Source organism: Microcaecilia unicolor, chromosome 4, assembly GCF_901765095.1.
Source record: "Microcaecilia unicolor chromosome 4, aMicUni1.1, whole genome shotgun sequence".
NCBI classification, from domain to species: Eukaryota; Metazoa; Chordata; class Amphibia; order Gymnophiona; family Siphonopidae; genus Microcaecilia; species Microcaecilia unicolor.
Window position 1 is genome coordinate 138,447,300 of NC_044034.1, and position 12,092 is coordinate 138,459,391.

Consider the following 12,092-nt stretch of genomic DNA (forward strand, 5'->3'; position numbering starts at 1 on the left):
GGGGATCGACCTCCTCCTCCTCCATGCCCTCCGGCGCCGGTGACGTGCATCGAAAGAAGGACAAAAAGCGTCGTCACCGGACGCCCTCGGTGCATCCTGAAGAGGAGTCGACGCCGAAGCGTCATCGTCGAGAGGAGAGGTCCCCGTCGGTTGTGGAGGTACCGACGCGTCGGGGTTCCGGCACCTCGGTGCCGTCTCCTGGCTCCCAGCAGCTTCCGGCACCGACACCCTTACCGGCCCCACCGCCTTTCCCGGCAGCGGGCCTGGACGAGTGCCTCAGAGCCATCCTTCCGGGGATCCTGGAAGGGCTGATGCGCCAGGCTGTGCCGGCGCCGGGGGTGCTTGCGCCCTCGGCGCCGATGACTGTGGCGCCGGCGAGCTCTAGCCCGGCGCCGGAGCTGTCGACACCGCCGCCGCTTGCGGTGCCGGTCTCGACTGCTACGCAGGTGGAGTCCCCGTCGACGTCGATGGAGGGAGCTCCGTCCCCGCCGGCGCGGGAGTCCACCGCTCGACGACACCGAGACCTCGGTGCCTCGACGTCGAGCCGGGCCCGGTACAGGACTCAGCTACATGAGCTAATGTCCGATACCGAGGATGAGGACTCGTGGGGGGAAGAGGAGGACCCTAGATATTTCTCCTCAGAGGAGTCTACGGGCCTTCCCTCGGACCCCACGCCTTCACCGGAGAGGAAGCTCTCACCTCCTGAGAGCCTCTCCTTTGCCTCCTTTGTGCGGGATATGTCGATCACCATTCCCTTCCCCGTGGTCTCTGTGGAAGAGCCGAGGGCCGAGATGCTCGATGTCCTCGACTATCCATCACCACCTAGAGAGTCCTCCACGGTGCCGCTGCACAATGTCCTGAAGGAGACGCTGCTCCGGAACTGGGTGAGACCGTTAACTAACCCCACCATTCCCAAGAAAGCAGAGTCCCAGTACAGGATCCACTCCGACCCAGAGCTCATGCGGCCCCAATTGCCCCATGACTCAGCGGTCGTGGATTCTGCTCTCAAGAGGGCACGGAGTTCGAGGGATACCGCCTCGGCGCCCCCGGGGCGGGAGTCTCGCACTCTGGACTCGTTTGGGAGGAAGGCCTACCAATCCTCCATGCTCGTGACCCGCATCCAGTCATACCTGCTCTATATGAGCATCCACATGCGGACCAATGTGCAACAGCTGGCGGACCTGGTCGAGAAGCTCCCGCCGGAGCAGTCCAGGCCTTATCAGGAGGTGGTCAGGCAGCTGAAGGCATGCAGAAAGTTCCTGTCCAGGGGTATTTTTGACACCTGTGATGTGGCATCTCGTGCTGCGGCCCAAGGTATAGTGATGCGCAGGCTCTCATGGCTGCGCGCCTCTGACCTGGACAACCGCACCCAGCAGAGACTGGCCGACGTCCCTTGCCGGGGGGATAACATTTTCGGTGAGAAGGTCGAGCAGATGGTGGACCAACTGCATCAGCGGGAAACCGCTCTCGACAAGCTCTCCCACCGGGCGCCTTCAGCATCCGCCCCCACTGGTGGGCGTTTTTCCCGGGCACGGCAGGCTGCACCCTATTCTTTTGCAAAGCGTAGGTACAACCAGCCGGCCCGAAGGCCTCGTCAGGCACAGGGACAGCCCCAGCGCGCTCGTTCTCGTCAACAGCGTGCGCCTAAGCAGCCCCCTGCGCCTCCACAGCAAAAGCCGGGGACGGGCTTTTGACTGGATCCACGGGAACATAGCCGCCCTACAAGTGTCCGTACCGGACGATCTGCCGGTCGGAGGGAGGTTAAAATTTTTTCACCAAAGGTGGCCTCTCATAACCTCCGACCAGTGGGTTCTCCAAATAGTGCGGTGCGGATACGCCCTGAATTTGGCCTCCCTGCCTCCAAATTGTCCTCCGGGAGCTCAGTCTTTCAGCTCCCATCACAAGCAGGTACTTGCAGAGGAACTCTCCGCCCTTCTCAGCGCCAATGCGGTCGAGCCCGTACCACCCGGGCAGGAAGGGCAGGGATTCTATTCCAGGTACTTCCTTGTGGAAAAGAAAACAGGGGGGATGCGTCCCATCCTAGACCTGAGAGGCCTGAACAAATTCCTGGTCAAAGAAAAGTTCAGGATGCTTTCCTTGGGCACCCTTCTGCCAATGATTCAGAAAAACGATCGGCTATGTTCCCTGGATTTAAAGGACGCATATACTCACATACCGATACTGCCAGCTCACAGACAGTATCTCAGATTCCGCCTGGGCGCACGCCACTTTCAGTATTGTGTGCTGCCATTTGGGCTCGCCTCTGCCCCACGAGTGTTTACCAAGTGCCTCGTGGTGGTAGCGGCCTACCTACGCAAGCTGAGAGTGCACGTGTTCCCATATCTCGACGATTGGCTGGTCAAGAACACCTCGGAGGCAGGAGCCCTCCGGTCCATGCAGTGCACTATTCAACTTCTGGAGCTGCTGGGGTTTGTGATAAATTACCCAAAGTCCCATCTCCAACCGTCCCAGTCTCTGGAATTCATAGGAGCGCTGCTGAATACCCAGACGGCTCAGGCCTATCTTCCCGAAGCGAGGGCCGCCAATCTCCTGGCCCTGGCTTCGCAGACCAGAGCGTCCCAGCAGATCACAGCTCGGCAGACGTTGAGACTTCTGGGTCATATGGCCTCCACAGTTCATGTGACTCCCATGGCTCGTCTTCACATGAGATCTGCTCAATGGACCCTAGCTTCCCAGTGGTTCCAAGCCACCGGGAATCTAGAAGATGTCATCCGCCTCTCCACCAGCTGCCGCACTTCACTGCTCTGGTGGACCATTCGGACCAATTTGACACTGGGACGTCCATTTCAAATTCCACAGCCCACGAAAGTGCTGACGACGGATGCCTCTCGCCTGGGGTGGGGAGCTCATGTCGATGGGCTGCACACCCAGGGTATGTGGTCCCTCCAGGAAAAGGATCTGCAGATCAACCTCCTGGAGCTCCGAGCGATCTGGAACGCACTGAAGGCTTTCAGAGATCGGCTGTCCTACCAAATTATCCAAATTCGGACAGACAATCAGGTTGCAATGTTTTACGTCAACAAGCAGGGGGGCACCGGATCTCGCCCCTGTGTCAGGAAGCCGTCGGGATGTGGCGCTGGGCATGCCAGCACAGCATGCTTCTCCAAGCCACATACCTGGCAGGCGTAAACAACAGTCTGGCCGACAGACTGAGCAGAGTCATGCAACCGCACGAGTGGTCGCTCCATTCCAGAGTGGTACGCAAGATCTTCCGAGAGTGGGGCACCCCCTCGGTGGATCTTTTTGCCTCTCAGACCAACCACAAGCTGCCTCTGTTCTGTTCCAGACTTCAGACACACGGCAGGCTAGCGTCAGATGCCTTTCTCCTTCATTGGGGGACCGGCCTCCTGTATGCTTATCCTCCCATACCTTTGGTGGGGAAGACCTTACTGAAGCTCAAGCAAGACCGCGGCACCATGATTCTGATAGCGCCCTTTTGGCCCCGTCAGATCTGGTTCCCTCTTCTTCTGGAGTTGTCCTCCGAAGAACCGTGGAGATTGGAGTGTTTTCCGACTCTCATTTCGCAGAACGACGGAGCGTTGCTGCACCCCAACCTTCAATCCCTGGCTCTCACGGCCTGGATGTTGAGGGCGTAGACTTCGCTGCGTTGGGTCTGTCTGAGGGTGTCTCCCGGGTCTTGCTTGCCTCTAGGAAGGATTCCACTAAGAAGAGTTACTTTTTCAAGTGGAGGAGGTTTGTCGTTTGGTGTGAGAGCAAGGCCCTAGAACCTCGTTCTTGTCCTGCACAAAACCTGCTTGAATACCTTCTGCACTTATCGGAGTCTGGCCTCAAGACCAACTCAGTAAGGAATCACCTTAGTGCGATTAGTGCTTACCATTATCGTGTGGAAGGTAAAGCCATCTCTGGAGAGCCTTTAGTCGTTCGATTCATGAGAGGTTTGCTTTTGTCAAAGCCCCCTATCAAGCCTCCTACTGTGTCGTGGGATCTCAACGTCGTCCTCACCCAGCTGATGAAACCTCCTTTTGAGCCACTGAATACCTGCCATCTGAAGTACTTGACCTGGAAGGTCATTTTCTTGGTGGCAGTTACTTCAGCTCATAGGGTCAGTGAGCTTCAAGCCCTAGTAGCTCATGCTCCATATACCAAATTTCATCACAACAGAGTAGTGCTCCGCACTCACCCAAAGTTCCTGCCGAAGGTGGTGTCGGAGTTCCATCTTAACCAGTCAATTGTCTTGCCAACATTCTTCCCCAGGCCGCATACCCGCCCTGCTGAACGTCAGTTGCACACATTGGACTGCAAGAGAGCATTGGCCTTCTACTTGGAGCGGACACAGCCCCACAGACAGTCCGCCCAATTGTTTATTTCTTTCGACCCTAACAGGCTAGGGGTCGCTGTCGGGAAACGCACCATCTCCAATTGGCTAGCAGATTGCATTTCCTTCACTTACGCCCAGGCTGGGCTGGCTCTTGAGGGTCATGTCACGGCTCATAGTGTTAGAGCCATGGCAGCGTCAGTGGCCCACTTGAAGTCAGCCACTATTGAAGAGATTTGCAAGGCTGCGACGTGGTCATCTGTCCACACATTCACATCACATTACTGCCTCCAGCAGGATACCCGACGCGACAGTCGGTTCGGGCAGTCGGTGCTGCAGAATCTGTTTGGGGTGTAAATCCAACTCCACCCTCCAGGACCCGAATTTATTCTGGTCAGGCTGCACTCTCAGTTAGTTGTTCTTCGTAGGTCAATTTCTGTTGTACCCTCGCCGTTGCGAGCTTCAATTGACCTGGGTTCTTGTTTTGAGTGAGCCTGAGAGCTAGGGATACCCCAGTCGTGAGAACAAGCAGCCTGCTTGTCCTCGGAGAAAGGGTATGATACATACCTGTAGCAGTTGTTCTCCGAGGACAGCAGGCTGATTGTTCTCACCTACCCTCCCTCCTCCCCTTTGGAGTTGTGTGTTTCATCTTTTGCTAGTTATTCAACTGGCGGGAGCGGTCGCGCACGGGCGAGAAGACGGCCGCGCATGCGCGGTGGGCGTGCCCTGCGTGCCGACCGTCCCGCGAAGCTTTTTTCCGGTTGGTGGGGGCTGCCGCGGACGTCACCCAGTCGTGAGAACAATCAGCCTGCTGTCCTCGGAGAACAACTGCTACAGGTATGTATCATACCCTAAGTTGATGGGGGCGTGTCAGAGGTGTGGCGAAGGCGGAACTGGGGCGTGGTTATCTGCCGAACAGAGATGGGCGCATTTCACAGATAATGGGACAAAAGTATGCGTTTTTAGCTAGAATTTAGGGCACTTTTCCTGGACCCTGTTTTTTCACGAATAAGGCCCCAAAAAGTGCCCTAAATGACCAGATGACCACTGGAGGGAATCGGGGATGACCTCCCCTGACTCCCCCAGTGGTCATAAACCCCCTCCCACCACAAAAAATGATGTTTCACAACTTTTTATTTTGACCCTCAAATGTCATACCCACCTCCCTGGCAGCAGTATGCAGGTCCCTGGAGCAGTTGTTAGGGGGTGCAGTGGACTTCAGGCAGGTGGACCCAGGCCCATCCCCCCCTACCTGTTACAATTGTGCTGCTTAATGCTTAGTCGTCCAACCCCCCCCCCCGAACCCACTGTACCCACATGTAGGTGCCCCCCTTCACTCCTTAGGGCTATAGTAATGGTGTAGACTTGTGGGCAGTGGGTTTTGAGGGGGATTTGGGGGGCTCTACACACAAGGGAAGGGTGCTATGCACCTGGGAGCTCTTTTACCTTTTGTTCTGTTTTTGTAAAAGTGCCCCCTAGGGTGCCTGGTTGGTGTCCTGGCATGTTAGGGGGACCAGTGCACTACGACTCCTGGCCCCTCCCACGAACAAATGCCTTGGATTTATTCGTTTTTGAGCTGGGCGATTTCATTGTCCATTATCGCTGAAAAGCAAAAACGCCCAGCTCACAACTTGGCGAATAAAACATGGACGTCTAATTGTTTCGAAAATACGCTTGGGTCCGCCCCTTCACGGACCCGTTCTCGGAGATAAACGCCCATGGAGATAGGCGTTTCTGTTCGATTATGCCCCTCCATGACACCTAATGGTAGTCTTGGGGTACTACTGCTAGGGATGTATTTGCCAATAAGAGGAACAACTTACCTCACTTTAGTGAACATACCTTCTTATGTCTTGCAATAATGCTAACGTATTATCATACCTAAACCACCAAATATTCAATGTCAAATATTCTGTTCAAGAGTGGAGGAGTAGCCTAATGGTTAGTGCAGTGGTCTGAGAACCAGGGTACCTGCTTCAATTCCTAGTGCAACTCCTTATGATTCTGGGCAAGTCACTTAATGCTCCATTGCCCTGGGTACAAGACAAGTACCTATATATAATATGTAAACCGCTTTGATTATAACCACAGAAAGGTGGTATATCAAATCCTATTCTCTTCCTTAATGTAGAAAATAGATTTTGGTTAAAAACTTAATTATACAATACAGTTACTGCATAATATTTTGTGGTAGTAGGATATCATTAAGCATTCTAAGCCAAGTTATTGAATGTTGCATAATTTAGAGAACTATTTTTGTAGGATTGGTTATTTTCATTGGGCAAAAATAAAAAAAAATAGTTCACATATTGGGCAACTGCTCATGTAATTATGCATTGTTTAAATTAAATATCTTCTACAGGATGGCATTGCAAATAGTTTGGGGAAATTTTACCTTTAACCCTTTCCTCTATATTTTTGAACTATTTGGCGAGATTGTGCAAGATCTGTTCAGAGATTTCAAGCTTGAAATATTTGACCTACCACCTCTTCCAAATAACCAACACACTGAAGGGATCTTTCTCTATCATTTCAGCCCCACATTTATTCCACCCTTTACTTTCTTACTTTGCAAACCTACAGGAAAGCTCTCCGAGTTATTTCGAAATGCACAATCTAGCGTATCTCACCTTCTTCTTTTTCTTCAGGTACAAGATCTGCAACAATATCGTCCACATTATCAGGAACAATGTTACACTGTTCTCCCTGGTGAAAATAGAAATAGTTAGGTAATGAATGCAGAGCTATTTACTCAAAAGTATAACAAAGGGAATTATAAAAATAAAAACGAAGACGTGTTCTGCTCATTAATGGGCCAATTTTTACATTGTTTTTTAGGGCCAGGCATACATCGTACCCATGGACCTAAAACAAGACAGGGGACAATGGGTCTAAGGTACCCATACACTGGCTTTTCATATCTGACTTCTCCTCCCTGGAAATGCCCATTTTCCAACTTGAGTAAAAGAACTGATGGTAGAAACAGCATAATTGCCTTAAGGGATTGGGGGTGGCGGACAATTTTCAGCGTAGTTTCTCCCAGAGTTAAACAACTATATACCTATGTAAAAAGATTTGAAAATAACCTGTAAAAGTTATATCTGAGTCTGAAACAATAGTAACACTGAATAACAATATAGTAACAAAAAAAGTTAGGGGGAAGTTATTGACATATGCTACTGTTAAGACATGTTATTTCACAGTTAATCCTAGTTATCAGGAATTAGGACTCATTGCATAAAATGGCATCTGTTTTAAAACAGCATGAGCTGGTGGTAAAATAACACATCTTTATAGTATCCCACCTCCCACTACTCTTGTCTATCCCAGCTAATCCCAGTCCTTACCTTTTTCCTCCATATTGCAATTATCTAGCCTAGATAAATAAGAGGGGCATAATCGAACGGGGGCGCCCATCTCTAAGGGCACACCTGTAAAGGGGCGTCCCCGACCATATTATCGAAACAAGATGGGCGTCCATCTTTCGTTTCGATAATACGGTCGGGGACACCCAAATCTCAACATTTGGGTCGACCTTAGAGATGGCCGCCCTTAGAGAAGGCCGACCTTGGTTTTCACCGATAATGGAATCCAAAAACGGCCATCTCAAAAACAGCCAAATCCAAGCCATTTGGTCATGGGAGGAGCCAGCATTTGTAGTGCACTGGTCCCCCTCACATGCCAGGACATCAACCGGGCACCCTAGGGGGTACTGCAGTGGACTTCAGAAATTGCTCCCAGGTGCATAGCTCCCTTACCTTGGGTGCTGAGCCCCCCAACCGCCCCCCCAACCCCCAGGTCCGCCTGCCTGAAGTACACTGCACCCACTACAACTGCTCCAGGGACCTGTATACTGCTGCAATGGACCTGAGTATGGCATTTGAGGCTGGCATAGAGACTGGCAAAAAAGTATTTTAACCTGTTTTTTATGGTGGGAGGGGGTTAGTGACCACTGGGGGAGTAAGGGGAGGTCATCCCCGATTCCCTCCGGTGGTCATCTGCTCAGTTCGGGCATCTTTTCACGGCTTGGTCATGAAAAATAAATGGACCAAGTAAAGTCGGCCAAGTGCTTATCAGGGCCGCCTTTCTTTTTTCCATTATCGGCCGAGGACGCCCATCTTCTAATCACACCCCAGTCCCGCCTTTGCTACCCTGCCAACACGCCCCCGTGAACTTTGGTCATCCCCACGATGGAAAGCCATCGAGGATGTCAAAAACGGCTTTCGATTATGCTGATTTGGGCGGCCTTGCGAGAAGGACGCCTATCTCCCGATTTGTGTCAAAAGATGGGCGCCCTTCTCTTTCGAAAATGAGCTGGTAAGGGCCCTGTTTGTTAAGCTATACTGTAGGCGTGCTGACATTTTTGGCGTTCACTGGAAATTGTTGCATGCTGATGCTGGAGTCACCCATAGGAATATAAGGGTGGCTCTAGCATTGGCGCATGCTGAGAATGCTAGTGTGTGTTAGTAAACAGGGCCCTAAGTAATTACATCTGCTCCTAACTCAAGTTTTACTGGTCTAACATTACATGATGCATTTTACTTTCTGTTAATTTTGGACATGTTCATGCTTTTCTAATTGTTATGTAAGCCATATTGAACCTGAGTTCTACTCAGGCTAATACAGGATATAAATGTCATAAATAAATAAATAATAACTATGACCCATAACATCTAACTTTAAGTTACGTAGCTGGACTTCTTAATTAAGAAATGTTCCCTGAGCAATTAATTTAAGTTTCTTAGGGGTATAGTTACCAATGTGAGCTACTGTTAAGACATGTTAGAGGAACCAACATAGTAGGCTACCATTAAGGGGAGAAGTTAACGTGGGCTACCATTAAAATGTGTTATTTTATCATTAACTTGTGCTATTTTAGCATAGGCCCCATTTTATGCAATGAGACTTATTTACTGGTAACTGTGGTTAACAGTACAATAATACCTCTCTCAACCGGAGCCCAATCAGGCACTGAAAAGAAGGTAAAGTTAGGGAAATGCAGCAAAGTCCTCAAAGCTGATTTCCAGTGGCAAGTACATTACTTACGAGCCATGAAGACCTAATTTCAATAGGTCACTTATGTGCAAAAGAGACATTAAGGGGTCCTTTTACAAAGGCAAGCTGAAAACGGCTTGCGGTAGTGTAGGCGCGGCTTTTGGGCGTGCACCGATCCATTTTAATGCACCTGTAAAAAAAGGCCTTTTTTTGCCGAAAATGGACGTGCAGCAATATCAAAATTGCTGCACGTCCATTTGGGTCTGAGACCTTATCGCTAGCCATTGACCTAGCTGTAAAGAATCCAGGTGGTAATGACCTATGCATGTCAAATGCCACTTGGTGTGCATCCATTATGTGCGCCAGAAAATAAAAATATTTTTCAGACGCGCGTAGCAGACGCACGCCAAAATTGAAATTACCGCCAAGGGCCACGTGGTAACCGGCCACTAACTCCAATTTGGCACGTTTTCAGCGTGCGCAGGTGCCTACACGGCTTAGTAAAAGAGCCCCTAAAATTGGGATGTTCTTCACTGTATTTTACATAATGTTCTTTTTAAAAAAATATTTATTTTATTGCAATGAGCAAAAACAGAAACAATCAACCTCAGAGAGAATCACAGCATAACAGGAGGAGCAGAACCAAAAAGTCTACATAATGTTCACTGAATGTCAAGCTATTATAATTTTGATGTCCTTTTTCCAAACTAAATATACCTACTGATTTGAAGGACAGGGTTTAGGTGGACCTTAGAACTGTACGTGCATTTCCTGTTTTGCAATGGAAATAAAAGTACTGTACGCTTCAAAATATTTCCCCACTGGCATTTGCACATGCTCCCAGGCACACACAGCTGTCAGCTAACTCCTTATTTGGACCTGGAGTTTGGAGGAATGATTGGGGTGGGAGGGGGGGGACACACTGTGTCTACTTCTCTAGTATTTAAAAGCAAATACTCTGACTTACACTGCCTAAATTGAAGTCCTTCAAAAGAAATCTTTGATGTCATAAGAAAAGAAATACAATAAGGGGCCCTTTCACTAAGCCGTGTAGGCGCCCACGAACGTCAATTTTGAACTACTACTACTACTACTACTCAACATTTCTAAAGCTCTACCAGACTTACGCAGTGAACTACTGCCCAGCTACTGCATGGTCTGGCCAGTAATTTCATTTTTTTTTTTACACACATCCACTACGCGTGACGGAAATTTTCCAGCACGCGGAGCTAAACAGGCAGTAATCGGCATTGTACACGCATAGACCATTACTGCCCGGTTAATGTTTGATACCTTACCACTAGGTCAATGGGTGGTGGTAAGGTCTCAGGCCCAAAATGGATGCGCGCCAATTTTTATTTTGCCACATGTCCATTTTCGGCCAAAAAAGGGCTTTTTTTGCAGATGCGCTGGAAAATGGACCTGCGCATGTCCAATACACGTGTCTACATCAGCGCAGGAATTTTTCAGTGCGCCTTACGTAAAAGGACCCCTGAGAAAATTACTGACAAGAGTTAATAGGGCACAGACTGGTGATCCTTGAGAGCTGAGGTTAGAGATCTACTGCAATATCATTAGATTTGTACAGTCCAGGAAGCAGCTGGAGAATAGTTATCCTCTGGGCTTTGGTAAAGACTACACACCTCCAGATAGTCTCGATGCACCGGCAATAAGCCTGAATATAAGGATCATCATGGGAAATACACTTGCTCGTCCCATACGTCATGTGGGGTTCTCTGTATGAATTTGCTGGTCTGGTTGCTGCCTTGATTCCTAGTCAGGTTCAGGTTTTGTGCCTGGTTTTGCCTGTGATTTCTGATCCTGAATTGTATGAATTCCTGGCTCCTGTCCTGCCACTGATATTATACAAAAGACTTTCTGGCTCCTGATACTGATACACACTTACATTCTACAACAACCTTTAAGTTCAGAGCAGATTACCTACATCATAAGAAATCAGACAATCCTGAATTACAATCATCAAAAATATAAAGAAACTGAAAAATGAAAAAACATAAAACTGACATTCCACAATAGCCAAAATAATTAATAAAGATACTTATTAAAAAGAAACGTTAACTATGTCCTAAAAACAATATGAAATAATTCAAATCTTAGTCGGTAAGGCGTTCCAAACTTGTGCAGGTAGGTATTGAAATGTCTAAAGATCATACAATGCAAATGTGTTGCTAGACAAACTGTGCCTTTAAGAAGGCTCAACTCGTTACCTCTTTGTTTTAGATTTTCATATAGTTTTTTAAATATTTATTTATTTTTTTGTATGTGGAGGAGATAAAGCCTGAGAAGTATTTCCCTGAAAAAGGTTGTGTGCACAGTGGCTGCACTGCTGCGTTCTCATACCCAGCAAACTTTTAATCATTAGCCACAAAAACTCAATTTTACTGCTGCTTGTGTCCATTTATTCTCGGACTGTACATTAAAGGAAAACCAAGACAGTACAGCACTTATCTTTTTTGAATAGCCCAATGGGGTCACCGTTTCACTCCCGTTCCAAGCTTCTTCAGGGGCAGTGTTAATGGCTGCAGTATCCTTAGATGTTACAGGTACTCCGCTCCTATTCGGATGCCATTTTCTGAATAGGAACAGAGTACCTGTAGCATCTAAGGACACTGCAGCAACTAGCACTACCCCTGAAGAAGCTTGGAATGAGAGTGAAACGGTGGCCCCGTCGGGCTATTGAAAAAAGATAAGTGTTGTCCTGTCTTGTTTTTCCTTTAATGTACAGGCCGAGAATAAATGGACACATGCAGCAGTAAAATCAAGCAGAGGAAACAAAAAA

General features: G+C 48.9%; 1 protein-coding gene across 2 annotated transcripts in view; it reads right to left on the reverse strand.

The window, feature by feature from the left end:
- SPON1 (spondin 1) overlaps window positions 1–12,092 on the reverse strand; it is a 170,224-nt gene that overhangs the window by 52,221 nt on the left and 105,911 nt on the right. For both annotated transcript variants that reach the window (XM_030200636.1, XM_030200635.1), the window contains exon 10: window positions 6,928–7,003. In XM_030200636.1, coding sequence (XP_030056496.1) covers window positions 6,928–7,003 — 76 coding nt within the window. The remainder of the gene's footprint in view (window positions 1–6,927; window positions 7,004–12,092) is intronic.